At 35.0% G+C, this 17,882-nt stretch overlaps 1 protein-coding gene across 1 annotated transcript; it reads left to right on the forward strand.

The window, feature by feature from the left end:
* The first annotated feature begins 479 nt into the window (after positions 1–479).
* On the forward strand, positions 480–15,805 carry LOC128232451 (mitogen-activated protein kinase 7-like). The gene is made up of 10 exons (XM_052946001.1): positions 480–542; positions 4,576–5,147; positions 5,661–5,846; positions 7,808–7,915; positions 8,384–8,595; positions 12,134–12,719; positions 13,180–13,305; positions 13,523–14,721; positions 14,917–15,089; positions 15,414–15,805. The coding sequence occupies exons 2-10, from the start codon at positions 4,601–4,603 to the stop codon at positions 15,565–15,567; spliced, it is 3,291 nt and encodes a 1,096-aa protein (XP_052801961.1). The 5' UTR covers positions 480–542; positions 4,576–4,600; the 3' UTR covers positions 15,568–15,805.
* Positions 15,806–17,882: the final 2,077 nt, after the last annotated feature.

Raw genomic sequence — 17,882 nt, forward strand, 5'->3', positions numbered from 1 at the left:
TAAAGAAAAAAAACATTTTTATATATAAATTATTTTTATTCATAGTTCATAATTTCAAGTTATCTGATAAATGGAGTGCTACTGTATAGTTTGAAACTTATCTCAAATTGAAAAATAAGAACCCCTTTTGATACAAGTAGGAGTCTCAAAGATAACTAAATAGATTAACGTGAAGAAGAGAACCACTGTGTGGAATAATTTCGACTAGAGGTTTAATAAAATAAATTATTCTGTATTTATAGGATATTTATAAGTTCCTCTGTGTTATTATGTCAATTATTTACTTTAAACCCAAAATCAAAATACCCACGACTGTAATTCAGTGTTTGCGATTAAGTAATGGGCATTGAGTTTATATGCACATATTTTTCCCTAAAGTCAAAAAGAGAAATTGTGCACTCACCGCTATTTACGAGATTTTGTAGCATTTTTTTTGTGTGTCATGCTATGCCCATTTCACAGTCGCCCGTTTTGTCTAACGAAAATAGAGAAAGCGTTGAATGACTCAGATTTTCCTTCCTGTTATTTTTATTTATTTTGAGGTAAATCCACATAATATTATTTCTTTTTACATTTGTTTTATTTTATGGCATAAGGCACAGGATACTGTTTATCATTTAAGTTTGTTCCTTATTTTGAATATTTTCCGAAATACAAAATGTGAAAAAGAAAATTAATTATTCTGACATTTCAGTTCTATATTTTTTTCAATATTTAGCCTGTGTGTATCATCTATCGGTGTACTAAGACTTCCGTTTCTAACTGTTATATCGAAATTCATATAAATGTATAATTTTAAATACATATATGTTGAGGATTTAATTATCTTTCAAATTATGTGGCCATAAAAAGTATTTCTATATATAGCTAAAGTACTTCAGCGAACACGTTATATATAACCTTTTTGGACGTGTTAGCTGAAGAGAACGCTGTATCCAAACCCTACCAGAATTCTATGTCACGCTGTTATTTCACTTGTATGCATTGTACAACAAAATAACTATATCCTCAGGTAAATGAAGTAAAATGTAGTTCACAAACACATTTTAAAAACCAAAAAGCCCTTTATAGATAGTTAATTTATCAGTTTAATAAATCCGATTATTAGCATTCCTTAACTAGGTCATAGTTGTGTTCAAATTTAATCACGTGACAACAAGATTTTCAGAAAATACCCATGTGACCTACATTTGACCTCACACATGTAGTGTTTATTTTGCTGTTATTTTTTTCTATTTCGAATAATGAGTAAATAACTAATAACAAAATTGGAATAAATTAATTGTTTTTACTTATCTTACCCGGACCTGGGGGCGGGGCCGTGGTTACAATTGAATGGTGCATTATTTGTAACGGTCCGGTGTAGTCGGCGGATGTGCGTTCATAGCATTCCATTATAAACGGAAGTATGTTCATTGTACGTATGTTAACTTGGTTGGTAATATGCAAATTAGCAAAGGGTGGGCTCTGTGTGGATTGAGAATTTACTGTATATAAAGACCAGCGGACCCCTTCAAGGTCGAGCATGCTTTTCTCTGAAGGGATCTGTTGGTGTTTGTTGACGTCGCACGTTACAATATATGTAGGACAAAAAAAAAAAGAGCGATACTGTTTATTAAACATCATAGTAAATAAATACTACCTGTATACAGTAGATATCTAAATGTCTCATTGATTCATTGTAAAAGTTAAATGATGAATGAACGTCTGCTAGTATTCTGGCCTGCATGTATAGCCTGTAGATTCTATATCATAATTCTTTGTGTAAAATTATCTAATAAAAAATAACTACCCCAATGCGTAAAATTATCTGATAAAAAAATTATTTCTAAATCGTTTATTCACATTTACGCTGCATACACACATGTTGTCAGGGGGCGTCAAGGGGATTAATGTTTAACAATACTAAAAATATTAAAGGGACTAAACACCAGATTGGCACCAAAAAAAGTTTTTTTCTGTGACGAATCTCAGGACAATTATTTAATAAAATGTTTTACTTTTTGATATCATAATTGTAAAAAAATACCAAAATGTAAAAAAAATTGACTCGGCGACCGGGTTTGAATCGGTGTTGCCAAAAAATTGCAGTCCAGTGTTGTATCCACTATGCTACGAAGGTTTACCCTAAACATTTGGAATATTTGTTTTTTCAATTTTATTTTCTGAAATATACATGTACATCATACATGTATTCATAAAGTATACAAAAGTCGTATTCCAAATTCAATCATGAAGAAAATATTTGGGTTTTTCTGTTTTTAGGGTATTAGTTAAGAAAGTAAGAAATGTTAGATAGAAGAAGGCAAGAAAGCAATGTGGATGAAATTTACATTCTTACATTGGTGTAAACTTGCAGTATTTAAGAATTAAGCTTGTTTAGTACTAGGATCCATCTACCATATGCAATTTATTTTTGGCCATAGCTATTATCTTTTCAGTTTGCAGTATATTTGAAAAATATGGAACAAAAGCCTCGAAGATAGGCGTACTTCCTTTACACTTTGATTTAAAGATAAAGTATTTTGCAAGAAGTATAACGAAGTTAATTGCATATTCATAATTTCCATTTAAGGACTTAAAGTTACAAAAAGTGACCTCACTGTAATTTATTGTCGAAATAACAACCTCAAATATGCTTGTAAGAAATCGTGTTATTTTGTTCCAGAATATTTGGAAGGAATGGCATTCCCAAAACATATGTTTGTTCGTATCTATATACATTGAGCAAAAATCACAAAGACTGCAAGAACTAATATTGTATCAATAAAGTTTACTATTATCAGGCAGTATTCTAAGAAGAAATTTGTACTGAAATGCTCTTAATTTGGTATGAATGCAAAGTTTGAATGATTGGGTATATATGTTTTTCCAATTTAGATCATTTACGCCTAGTTCTGCCTCCCATATTCCTTCTTTTCCATTTTGCACGGGTTTTTGGTTTAAAATGAGTTTCTGGTATACCAGCTTGCATATTTTAGTATTTTCAGTCACCTTATGTTGGTACATTGTAATTCATTTCCTCTAATTTTACTTTTGATTTCCAATTTTGAGGAATACACTTCAAAAGCGTGTAATATTTCATGTTGGTTAATATCGTATAGTCTGTGTAGATTCTCAAAATTGTAAAACTGTTTTGGTTGAAAGTTATACAGATGCTCAATGTATCGTACACCTTTGCTGTACCAATTCTTATAGAAAAATGTGTCATCGTTTTGTTGTCTAATATAACTATTGTTCCAAATAATTTCTTTCGCTATTAAGTTTACTTCTTTTCTAAACGTTACACTTGCCCATGATTTAATTATATCACGAAGAAATTTCGATTTTATTTCAAGCCTATCAATTTTATTTGGGTCTAGATTACATTTAAAAATAAAATATTTTCCAAATCTAACCATCATATTTTCATATATTTTTACCCATTTTGAATCTTTTTGAAACAGAATTTGTTTAACCCAACTTGATTTTATTGCACATTCAAATTTTAATATGTCTAGCATTTTTAAACCTCCATTTTCATAATTTTGTATAATCTGATTTCTTAAAACTTTATCAGGTTTATTGTCCCATAAATATTTAAACATTTTTTGTTTAATATCATTTAAAAATGTATGTGAGGGTGAATCTAGTACTGTTAATGGGTACAATAACTTTGGAATATTTAAGCTATATACCTAACTTGGTAATGTCACGTGATAACATCGACCAGCCAATTACGCATAAGAATGAATTCTACTAGGTATACATACCTAGAAATCTTTTTTAATGGAAAATAACGAAAAAACTGTGAAAAAATAAATTAATTGCAAACTATGTGGTACTTCAGTCAGTTAGTTTCAATGCATTGTACACATTGATACCAAGTTTGTCAGTTTTCGACAATTTTTTTTTTTCGATCATACGGTGTATAGCCCCTTCAATGTACGAATAACAGTTACGGTACATTTTTTCTGACCAATTGGGGTCTGTAATTCGGCCCATTTCCCCTTTCTGAAACAAATACCTTTTCCCGAAATGTAAAAAAATCCCAATTTTATGTTTTAAAAGAGAAAAAAAACAAAAACACCAAACTATTTTTGTGTAGAAGTGTATTCTTAAAAAACAAACTTAATCAAATCTTTTCTGTCTTTTTTTTAAAAAGTATTCTTGTTAATTTCTAGACAACATTGGGTTCCCAATTTTAGTAAAAGGACCTATTTTATCCAATTTGAAAAGGCCCCTGCTGCATCCCAAAAGTGGTGAAAAAACACACTGAATAATGGCATATTAGGTTATTTTAGGATATTAATAACCTGAAGGTGCATTAACACAAATTATTAGTATCCAATCAGATGGTCATGTATCTTTACATTGCTCTACTTAATATGATTTGTAAAGTAGATGTTTGAATAAGTAGATGTTTGTAATAGTCATTAATAGAGTGAAATACATGTAGACGACTCACTGATATCAGATTTGCAATAATAGCTTTAAGTTTTGTAGCACCCAGGAATACCAGTTGCCAGCCAGAGCCAATTAGCAAAATTGATGCTGCCATTCATTTTTGAAAGGATCTTATTTGTCTCGTTTCAGTAAATAGCATACTTTGATTAGCAGTATGACTGAGGCTTCAAAAGGCAAACGGGAGGAATATCTGCAGAAAAATCTAGCTCTCTTAAAACAGAGAGCTCTGAATGTTAAGTTTGATATTGACACAGTTGAATATCAGCCTTTGGAGAACATTGGAATTGGAGCCTATGGAGTTGTCTGCTCTGCAATATGCCAGAAAACAAATGACAGAGTGGCAATCAAAAAGATTCCAAATGTGTTTGACCTCAGGGATGCTGCAAAAAGAACGTATAGAGAAATAAAGATTTTAAAGCATTTTAAACATGATAATATCATTCATATCAGACAAATTCTAAAACCAAAAGAATCAATGAATGATTTTCGAGATGTTTATGTAGTTTTTGACTTGATGGAGAGTGATCTACACAAGATCATTTATTCAAAGCAGGAGCTTACAGAGGAGCATGTGCGATACTTCCTGTACCAGCTACTGCGCGGCCTCAAGTACATCCACTCTGCTCATGTCATCCATCGGGACCTCAAACCAAGTAACCTCCTTGTCAATGAAGACTGCCAGCTCAGAATTGGTGACTTTGGTAAATATCCTTACATTTGGATGATCATTGCATCATCAATGTATAAAAATAATTTGTGCAGTTTGTAGTATTTTAATGCCCCTAAAGGGAGGCTGATAGAAATCGCACCATTCTTCTGTCCATGATGACCTTGTCTCAGGAACATCTTTGTAATTATTTGTGAGATTTCAATCAAAATCCACAGAATTGTAGAGCAACAGTTGAGAGTGTCACGCATAATTTTGTGTTCTCCCCTATTAATTTGGACAATCTTTCCTCTACATAAAGATAGTTGTTAACTGGTTGAAATGATTTGTTGTACGGTAAGGCAGGTTTAAAAGCTGGTTTACAAAAAAGAAAAGAAAGTTATGTATTTTCAGAAACAGGAAATATTTGTATATTTATTTTCATGATCTTTTACTGTCTGTACTACTGAGTTGGTTGCATTTTATTTTTGTTTTATATGTTAACTCTTATATTATTATTTGGACATGTTGCAAAGATACGCAAACAGATTTCCCTGCCTTATTCCAGGAATGGCACGAGGCTTCACATCCTCACCTACAGAGCAGAAGCACTTCATGACCCAGTACGTGGCCACAAGGTTCTACAGAGCACCAGAAATCATGCTGTCCCTTATTGAGTATAGTGCTGCAGTTGACATGTGGTCGGTTGGCTGTATATTTGCGGAAATGCTTGGACGCAAATATCTCTTTCCTGGTAAGATTCCATACACAAACACAATGTGTTATTTAAATCTGTACAATCACAATGCTTATTATTATTGTAAAGAACAGCAGCCCTTAGTTACAAATGCAGGGCGAGAATTTTGACTTGCCCTCTCGCAAAATGCAAGTTAAATTGGAATATTTTTAATGATTGTTTCCCAAGCTCTCAAATTTCACCAATTAGTCTTACCAAATCAACGGTAGAGGTATTTACAAAATGTAATATCAAAATGAATTATTTTATTACAACACACATTTTGCAAGTTGGTTGTACTTGAAGTGATCATGACATAATGTTTTTGCTTTGTCATTAGCTGATGGGAATGCTTCAGTTAGTATATGTTAACCCCAGTTTATGTAACTAGGGGTTTTCGCGGCCAATCTAGGTTCAAGAGGTTGAGTTTATGCCTATTATTCACATGTACATCATACGCTGAATTTTGTCTCATTTGGGATTTTAAGATAAGTCAGTTCGTGGACAACATTGCACGTTATTGAGCAATGAATTAAAAATGAAGCTTGTATATATGCTGAGGCTGTTTTAATAATGTCATGATATAAATATTAGGGATGCAAACGAATATTCGAATATTCGATTGAACGTTTGGTATTCGAATGTCAAAATAGGTATTCGAATATTCGATGTTTTTGTTGAAATAATAAATTAATACACTTTTTGCCTACAACTGTCATCTTCGTCTGTCTTGTTTTTACAACGACCCCTAATGCCATAGGCGTGAACTTGATGACACTATACACGCGTCATATCGGATATATCGCCGGGAACTATAAACAGTCCCCGTAATTTTGCATTTACTGGCTGTTAGACAAGTGACATAAAACACATTCCAATTATTTTGGGTACATTTAAATGACCATGCCAATTAAGTGTTTAAGAGATCGCCCTTTATACCAATGTTTTGTCTTCACTGCTAATCAAGCTTGGCGATATTGCTCAAATCGCCTTGATGATACGAAGGACATGTGCTTGTTACTGTTTCCATGTTTTCAATATAACGCTCTTGCGTACAAAAATTAACTGAAAGTGTATGGTTTAACGTTTAAGGATATATGTCCTGTATTGTTGTACAATACCTAAGACAAAAGCGACGTTTAGACATGGTGTCGTTTTCTATAAATATATTTCGTAAACATCAATCCCAGAACGAGGCTGCAAGTCCCACGTTGGCGCATATCGTCATTTAACCGGGACAAACGCAATTCCCTGATCTTATTTTGCATTTTTTACAAAAATGAACGCAGAGGTTTGTTTTTTTGTTAAAGATATATTGCTTTTTCTTGGGATATATTTTGTAAATGGGAAATTCAGAGGCTAATTTGTGGAACAATAAGGGTCCGTCGCGTGTACCGAATACGACCAGGAAGGGTAACAGGGCCCCCACTATTACTTTAGTGAATAATAATAGTTTACTACAATTCTTAAAGGTTCATTTTGGTGTTCGAATATTCGAATATTCGATCGAAAGAATTACCGAATATTCGAATATCACTTTTGCCATTCGTTTGCATCCCTAATAAATATGCATTTCTCAACTTTTATTTTGTCATTTTGCCAGTGATCTTATAGCCTCTTACAAAAATATTGTTAAATTTTAATCCTGAAATGAGAACTTATATAAGAGATTGGTTTCCATCCATACAATTTGTTAAAATATTGATTTGTAGAAACATTAAGGTTTTGTTAGAAACACTATTCATCAATCAATGAAGATTAATCGGCCTTCATGTAATGTTGCTTTTTAATTTGTGAAAAATCTAGTAATGAAATGCTTATATTAGGCGTTATCTATAACAGTGTTTGCTGATACACTATGTGGTTAAAAATAATGTTTATGAAACTATTACATAATATATTTGGCGAGTGAAAGGCAATTATACTTTTGTACATGTCATTGACCTGATTGACAGGTTATGTGTATCAATTTTTTGCAGGAAAGAATGCCATAGAGCAAATCAAGTTGATTGTTGGATGTCTAGGCAGCCCAGACCCCCAACTCATGACCATGATCCACTCCCCTCTCATCAAAAACTTCTTTCAAGGTATGAACCATGGCAAAGGGTTTTCAATTCTGCCATCTGGCATCATTACCACTGAAAACAATACAAAATAAAAGACACATGTTATCTTGCAGTTTAAGATGTTAGTCATACAGTAGACTACAGTTTAGTACTGTATATGTGTGTTTCTGGTGTTAAAGGATAGTTATATTTTTTTCAAAAATCATTTTATTATTAAAAATCTGTCCATGAACATTTGATGTTTGTGTGGAGATACAAATATTGTAGTATAATAATGTGCCAGTTCTCTGCATGCAAGGTAATCGTAAATATTGAACAATCAGGTAAATCAGGTGCATAGCTAGCAATATGGAGTCACCTATGCATGTGCCAAACATAAGTTGTAATTGTAAATAAGGTAAAAAATAAGGTGCAAAGGGGCCTTTACTCTGTTGAGAGTGAGTTTATCTAAAGTCTGCTCTATCATATGACCTGTTTTCTCTGTGACAGAGATGGGTGAGAAGCAGCCAGTGTCTTGGGTGAAGCTGTATCCGAAGGCGAGTAAGAAGGCCATAAACCTGCTGGGACGTATGTTGGTGCTGAACCCCCAGAAACGCATCACTGTCGAGCAGGCCCTCGTACACCCTTTCCTTAACAAGTACCACGACCCTGATGACGAACCCATCTGCATACCCACCTTCAACTTTGACTTTGAAAGAGAGGTTTGAGCATGAAGTGTTATTCCATGTTCTGTACATGCAGTATTATGTAGTGTTTTTTCCATGTACAGCCATTGTTATGTAGTGTTGTTCCATGTACATACAGTGTTATGTAGTGTTGTTCCATGTACAGAGAGTGTTATGTAGTGTTGTTCCATGTACAGACACTGTTATGTAGTGTTGTTCCTTGTACACACACTGTTATGTAGTGTTGTTCCATGTACAGACAGTGTAATGTAGTGTTGTTCCATGTATACACACTGTTATGTAGTGTTGTTCCATGTATACACACTGTTATGTAGAGTTGTTCCATGTATACACACTGTTATGTAGTGTTGTTCCATGTATACACACTGTTATGTAGAGTTGTTCCATGTATACACACTGTTATGTAGTGTTGTTCCATGTATACACACTGTTATGTAGAGTTGTTCCATGTATACACACTGTTATGTAGAGTTGTTCCATGTATACACACTGTTATGTAGTGTTGTTCCATGTATACACACTGTTATGTAGTGTTGTTCCATGTATACACACTGTTATGTAGTGTTGTTCCATGTATACACACTGTTATGTAGAGTTGTTCCATGTATACACACTGTTATGTAGTGTTGTTCCATGTATACACACTGTTATGTAGAGTTGTTCCATGTATACACACTGTTATGTAGTGTTGTTCCATGTATACACACTGTTATGTAGAGTTGTTCCATGTATACACACTGTTATGTAGTGTTGTTCCATGTATACACACTGTTATGTAGTGTTGTTCCATGTATACACACTGTTATGTAGAGTTGTTCCATGTATACACACTGTTATGTAGTGTTGTTCCATGTACAGACAGTATTATGTAGTGTTGTTACATGTATACACACTGTTATGTAGTGTTGTTCCATGTACAGACAGTGTTATGTAGTGTTGTTTCCTGTGCAGACAGTATTATGTAGTGTTGTTCCCTGTACAGACACTCTTATGTAGTGTTGTTCCATGAACAGACACTGTTATGTAGTGTTGTTCCATGTACAGACAGTGTTATGTAGTGTTGTTCCATGTACAGACAGTGTTATGTAGTGTTGTTCCATGTACAGACAGTGTTATGTAGTGTTGTTCCATGTACATACAGTGTTATGTAGTGTTGTTCCATGTACAGACAGTGTTATGTAGAGTTGTTCCATGTACAGACAGTGTTATGTAGTGTTGTTCCATGTACAGACAGTGTTATGTAGTGTTGTTCCATGTACAGACAGTGTTATGTAGTGTTGTTCCATGTATACACACTGTTATGTAGTGTTGTTCCATGTACAGACAGTATTATGTAGTGTTGTTCCATGTACATACAGTGTTATGTAGTGTTGTTCCATGTACAGACAGTGTTATGTAGAGTTGTTCCATGTACAGACAGTGTTATGTAGTGTTGTTCCATGTACATACACTATTATGTAGTGTTGTTCCATGTACAGACAGTGTTATGTAGTGTTGTTTCATGTATATACACTGTTATGTAGTGTTGTTCCATGTACAGACAGTGTTATGTAGTGTTGTTCCATGTACAGACACTATTATGTAGTGTTGTTCCATGTACAGACAGTGTTATGTAGTGTTGTTCCATGTATACACACTGTTATGTAGTGTTGTTCCATGTACAGACAGTATTATGAAGTGTTGTTCCATGTATACACACTGTTATGTAGTGTTGTTCCATGTATACACACTGTTATGTAGTGTTGTTCCATGTACAGACAGTGTTATGTAGTGTTGTTCCATGTACAGACACTATTATGTAGTGTTGTTCCATGTACAGACAGTGTTATGTAGTGTTGTTTCATGTATACACACTGTTATGTAGTGTTTTTTTATGTAAAGACACTGTTATGTAGTGTTGTTCTGTGTACAGACACTGTTATGTAGTGTTGTTTCATGTACAGGCATTGTAATGTAGTGTTGTTTCATGTACAGGCATTGTAATGTAGTGTTGTTCCATGTACAGACACTATTATGTAGTGTTGTTCCATGTACAGACAGTGTTATGTAGTGTTGTTCCATGTACATACAGTGTTATGTAGTGTTGTTCCATGTACAGACAGTGTTATGTAGAGTTGTTCCATGTACAGACAGTGTTATGTAGTGTTGTTCCATGTACAGACAGTGTTATGTAGTGTTGTTCCATGTACAGACAGTGTTATGTAGTGTTGTTCCATGTATACACACTGTTATGTAGTGTTGTTCCATGTACAGACAGTATTATGTAGTGTTGTTCCATGTACATACAGTGTTATGTAGTGTTGTTCCATGTACAGACAGTGTTATGTAGAGTTGTTCCATGTACAGACAGTGTTATGTAGTGTTGTTCCATGTACATACACTATTATGTAGTGTTGTTCCATGTACAGACAGTGTTATGTAGTGTTGTTTCATGTATACACACTGTTATGTAGTGTTGTTCCATGTACAGACAGTGTTATGTAGTGTTGTTCCATGTACAGACACTATTATGTAGTGTTGTTCCATGTACAGACAGTGTTATGTAGTGTTGTTCCATGTATACACACTGTTATGTAGTGTTGTTCCATGTACAGACAGTATTATGAAGTGTTGTTCCATGTATACACACTGTTATGTAGTGTTGTTCCATGTATACACACTGTTATGTAGTGTTGTTCCATGTACAGACAGTGTTATGTAGTGTTGTTCCATGTACAGACACTATTATGTAGTGTTGTTCCATGTACAGACAGTGTTATGTAGTGTTGTTTCATGTATACACACTGTTATGTAGTGTTTTTTTATGTAAAGACACTGTTATGTAGTGTTGTTCTGTGTACAGACACTGTTATGTAGTGTTGTTTCATGTACAGGCATTGTAATGTAGTGTTGTTTCATGTACAGGCATTGTAATGTAGTGTTGTTTCATGTACAGGCATTGTAATGTAGTGTTGTTTCATGTACAGACAGTGTAATGTATTGTTGTTAGGTGTACAGACAGTACTATGTAGTGTTGTACCGTGTACAGAGTTATGTATTGTTGTTCAGTGTACAGACAGTGTTTTGTAGTGTTGTTTCATGTATAGACCGTAATATGTAGTGTTGTTCCACGTACAGACAGTGTTACATAGTGTTGTTACATGTACAGACACTGTTATGTAGTGTTGTTCCATGTTCAGGCAGTTTTATGTAGTGTTGTTCCAATGAACCATTATATTTGAAAATTGATAAAAAAAGTCAACATCAGCTACCATCGATATTGATTTTGTCATAATCGGTTAATGATATATGAATATATATATATATATATATATATATATGTCTATATACAGAAGTCCTGTTATATATTTGTTATAAAACAATGAAGCCAAAATGCAAAATAGGAAATGTTTGTACTTTCATGAAAATATATGATTATTAATCAATAATTAATCTGTTTAAATCTCTGATAAAATTCGGTCTGATTCCCAACACCAATGTATTGTTACATTTGTGTTTTAGGAGGTTATAACTCGATATTGTTATAGATACATGTAACAGTCTTAATTTTCAGGATTTGAGTTTATCCCAACTAAGAGAGGTTATTCATAAGGAAACCATGGACTACTATGAGCCAAGAACACCAACCTTCAGCTTCAATGCTGACCTTAGGCCCGTGCCACGCTCAACAGAAGGCAGCTCCGGAAAACCAGATACAGACAAACCAGACTCAGCATTCACACTCAGAAAAGCTGAAGTTGAAAATCATAAGACAGACATTGTTATAAAGAATGATGCATTAGAGCAAGATCAATCATCATCTTTGACACAAATGCTGACACAAACATCTGACACAAAAAGCACTGATGATGATGATGTCTTTAAGAGACCATTAAGTGCAAAAAATAAGGATCCGCAGGTGACTGTAAAAACAGAGAATTTGCTCAAAGCTGAGCTGTCTGATGTCGAAATGTTGAGTGCCAAGTCAACAGACGGCCGCCAGCCCATGTCTGCAACTGTGAGTGAGGAGAAACGACATGTAACCGACTCTAAGGAGAACACTGAACCACTGAAGGATGATAAACACACAACCATTTCTGAAGGCACAAAGAATCTCATTAAAAAGGCACTGCAGAATTCCAGTTTCAAAATGAGGACAGGTATTGATAATGATTTCAATATGTAGATTTTAATAGATATACTTTTTATTTAAAGTTAAACTTAGTTTTAGCAAATGAGCATCAATTTTGATTCCCAGCTAGCTTTAAAACATTGATTTTTAAATCATCTTGAATTCAGTTTCAGGTAGAATTCATGTAATAGTCAGCTTGCCTTAATAGTGTACATGAGTTACTGTATTATGTAATTAGGTTTTTAGATCTCAGATTATACACGTAAAATGATTTAACAATCAGTAATTATATATATATATATATATATATATATATATATATATATATATATATATATATATATATATATATATATATATATATATATATATATATATATATATGTATCTAAGATACACTTGTGTATTTCTGATAACAGAAGCAAATGTTAATTCATACATTGTCAACAGAAGCAACTGTTAATTCATACATTGTCATACATTTGCAGACTCTGTTGGTGAAGATGACCGGCCTAAGCCTGTGACAGCTGCCATGAGGCAAAGGGAACGGGAGGAAAGACGCAAAAAGAAAAGTGCAAAAACTCTTGAACGCAAGAAGAGGGATAAGAAAAATGGTTTAAAGCTTGTTTGTTATATATGTAATATTTTCGCTTAATAATTCAAGCTCTAACCATCTCTGTGGCAACAAACATGTATTTGACATTCTATCTAGTTTTGTACATTTGAGATACTTAATAAGGAGTGACTCTCAATTGAAGTTTTAGAAGTAACGTACATTAAGTAAATCATCTAACTCTGAATGTGAGTGTAATGCTTGCTAATATATTGTAGCTAAACGTGATGAGTTGCTGTCATCTGAGGATATTCAGGCATTGCATCGGTGGACAAAGATGCAGCAGGTAAATGTTCCCATAGCTCCACGCCCTGCTGTGACCCCCGGGCACACGGCCAAACACTTGGACAGTGCTGCAGGGAACACCAACCTCAGTGCAGCTTGTGAGTTAGCTGGTGGGACAACCGATCAAGGACAGCAGAACAGCAACAGTAATAATGTATTTTATGGGAATAAAAGAAATGTTCAACAAGAAACTCTGAATCTCTTACAACAGAGACTGCTGGCAAATAACCCAGAAAACAAGGTTGGACAGGTGTCCCAGAATACAAGTTCTGTTCCACAACAGACAGACAACAAAGAAAGTTCTAATCTCAGTGAGGATCTGGATAAAAATGAAAGCAACTTCAATGTGGATTTCTCTGATGTACCTCTCGGAGATTTAGACTTTTTATCAATGGTAACAAGTCCAGATATTGCTAACCTATTGTCAACTGACCTTCCTTGTGATGATCAAAATGACATTTCTTCTCAACAGCATGGTGTGTTTTATGCTCCAAACACAATTCTTTCCAACAGGACTAGTTCTTTGACAGTGCCATACACCACTACTGGCAGTAGTTCACCTAGCTTCATACAGAACACATGTTCAGTGAGTGATGTTGATTCACAAAGGACTATACAATCCCATGAAATGCCAGATTTATCACAAGGCATGCTGCAGCCCAATTCAAACCTAAACAGCCTGTCACCGTCACAGTATCAGCAGCCTGCAACCTCCCCTGGCTCCCAGCACAGTGTCTCCCCTGTTAACAGGCTCTCACCACAGTTCTTTGGAGGTGAAAACCAGCAGCAGAGTCAGAATCAAGTATGTGGGGTGTCACAAACGCAGGACAGCTTTTTGCCATTTTCTGGCACAGGTGCTCAAAATGATTCTGGCGCAGACTTGTTCATGGGCCCCAGTAATGGCCAGGGCCAGCAGATGTCAGGCCAGCAGGTTCATGCCACATACCCACCACAGGGGCTGACCGGATTGCGTGAACAACAAGACTCGAGCTCCAATTCCAACTCCCCTCCATTGCAAGTCAATGTCCAGCAGTCCCAGCTCAGCTTCCAGAATCTATTCCAAAGTGCTGGGCCAAGTCATATAATAGGTGCTGGACCAAGCCACATGACCAGTGGTGCCCAGCAACTTGATGTAAGACATTATGCTTATCCTCGTCATGATCAGCTTTTTGTACCACAATAAAACTTTATTTTCTTTCAATCTGCACAGATTTCTGGTTAATGTAGAGTAATTTAGGTCTTCCCACAGACTGTTGTACAACTATATATACATTGTGTTGCCCCCATGTATTTATCCTGGTCCCATAATGGTTTTTTGTATTTGCAGGACACCCAGCTGGATCTGGTGGGGCTGCTTACCCAGCAGCTATCCAAGTCTAACGTACAGGACCTGTGTCCTCACTTGGCTCTCACCCCTCGAGGCACTGGGGCCGGGTATGGCGTTGGTGTCGACCTTGAGGCTCTTATCAGCAACACTGCCACCTCTAGCCAGCAGCAGGGGTATGGATAAATTGCACTAATATTATTCCACATTTTAGTACTTATTCTTCTTATTAAGCATACTCATTCAAGCTAAACATAGCAGGGTTGATTCCATATACTAGTTTTTCTACACACGTGCTGATGAAACCTGTTTTCTCTATTTTCTCCTCTTGATTGTGATTGCGTCATACAGGACTGCCGGGGTATACATTGAGCTAATCACATGACTAGTGTACTCCCAAATTTAAGAACTTTGTTAAAGCACATTTATATATTTCTTTGCCATTCCATCAATGATCAACCTGCTTAACCAGTGTTTAAAAACCCAGTTTTATGTTTCAGTCCTGTTCCAGAGCCGTCCCCACTGTCATCCTCCATCCTGGCTGACTGGATGGAGGTGACTGCCAACATGAACATCGACATGGAGGCGCTAGAACAGGAGCTGCAGTCACCCATGGCCCTCTCGTATAACGACCTCAACATGTACCCATCATGACATGTCTCTGAAGCTACTGCAACTTCAACTTATCCTAATGTAGATCAATCTCAATTTTACCATTCAAGGTGTGGGACTAACTTTCCCTTACAATGATATCAACCATGTATCAATTTAATGTAAACAAATATTATCTCAAATCTTTACTTAAATTAATTGCCACACAAATGATGCGCCTGATTAAATGACTATTGTATCATTGTTGTACTTCCTACTGTAATAGATTGGTATGGTATAATGTTGTCTTGTTAAGTTTCTCTTATTAAACTGTATAATAATTGTATCAGTTTTTATTATGCTTAATAGGGTTTGGGTATTCAAATATTTGATAACCAAAATGAATCCTTTAGAAGCATAGTAAACTATTATTACGCATTAAAGTAATAGACCGGGTCATATTACTCTTCTTTGTTGTAGCTGGTACCCACGACAGACCCAGATTTCCCCCAAATAAGCCTCTGATATTCCCCATTTTCCATAAAAAAAGCAAAACCTTTTTAATTTTTTTTCCATTACACTGCATTCATAAACAAGGCAAAACAAGATGGGCGAAGTTCGTAAATCCCTAGTTAAATGACGTGTACAAATGGAGGGTCGTTCCGTGGGATCGTAAAATCCCTGTGGAATGACGTTTTGCACCAACAGAGGGTCATAGGATGATCCAAAATACCTTGCAGTCTCATTCTAGGATTGACCTTTACCTCGTATGACTATGGAAAAAACACACCAACTCCAGAATTAGTATAATAATAAAAGGAAATCAAATGTTGATTTTGACTCATCTACATGTATTTACAAAAATGCAGGAAATATTTATTCTAAGACGCTTTACTATACAGTTCCTTTTTAAAGAACGAATGTTATATCGAAACATGGAAAAGAGTTAATACCACATAACTAGCACATGTCATTCATATCATCATGGCGATATGAGCAATATTGCAAAGCTTAATTGGTAGCCAAGACAACACATTGATTGGCATGGTGACTTACATATACCGAAAATAATTAAAATTCTGAATGATGTCACTCGTTTTATTTTAAAATTACAGTTATAGTACCCGACGATATGAGCCTAAATGACATATGACACATGTACAGTGTATTGTCATCAAGATCACACCTCTGGCATTAAAGCCGATTGTTGTAAAAACAAGACAAGCAAACTTTATACACAACACAGTTAGAGGCAAAGGTTTATCATTTTATTAAAAAATTTCTTTCAGAAGCTAATGTGAACCAAGGGCAAATTAAAATACCCAATTCTTCAGTTTTTTTTATGTATGAGGCCTTTTGAAAGGCCAAACATGTTGCATCTGGTATTAAATTCACTTGGTAATCCAGTCTTAATCATCCAGTGCTTCAAGGTAGACAATAATATGAATCCTCTTATCAATTCTGGAATATCCTTGTGCGCTCAATTGTTTTTTATGAAATATATGCATGTCAAAAACGGGTCATAACATGACTTATCACCTTCATGCAAGATATCAATATCTGCTTCTATTTATATACGCACTTATTTCTCGCACTTATGGAGTTCTCGTTAAAATCATTTGTCAGATACAATGTCTGAAGACACTGAATTTTTTCATACAAAATGACATGTCAATCAAGGGCAATAATTTGTACTGATGATTATATAGTTGTACAACTTAATTTTCTGAAGTCCTTGAACACTTGTATGAAATTTCAAGAACAGATTTTATATGCTCGTTTTATAAAACTGGACACATTTTGGATTCCCCTGTGGCATTTGGTGGGCTGATGGGCTGTGCCAGTTATTTGTCACAGCTTTTGTCTGATCATCACCAAACCAGGACAATATGTGTTTTGGCAGAATATCTCTGCCAAGTTTGGTAACCAGCCATATCCCACAATACTTTCAGAGCTTTGACCCTTGAATTGTAAAAAATCACATTGTGATGTCCATGCTGCAAATCGAGCTCTTGTCAGATCATCACCGAACTTGGTCAATATGTGAATGGGCAGAATATTTTTGTCCAAGTTTGATAATGATATTGCCCCTGTCACCAGAGTTGGGGTCCTTGAAACACAAACCTTAAAAAAATAAATTATTGAGGGGCCTATCTTATGACAGTTCACCACTCTTATTTAGATATGCCTAAAATTTTCCAACTTGTCATAAAACTTGCCAAACTGTTTAAGTCAAAAACAAGGGCCAAGACTTGTCAAAGATTGTCAAGAAATATCTAATGTCATTGCCTTTAACACAAGATAAACTATATCAATTGCATAAAAACTGCTATGATATGACCCAAAATCCTTTATTGTTGAAAAACTTCAACCAATCT

The sequence above is a fragment of the Mya arenaria genome, chromosome 4 (genome assembly GCF_026914265.1).
Source record: "Mya arenaria isolate MELC-2E11 chromosome 4, ASM2691426v1".
NCBI classification, from domain to species: Eukaryota; Metazoa; Mollusca; class Bivalvia; order Myida; family Myidae; genus Mya; species Mya arenaria.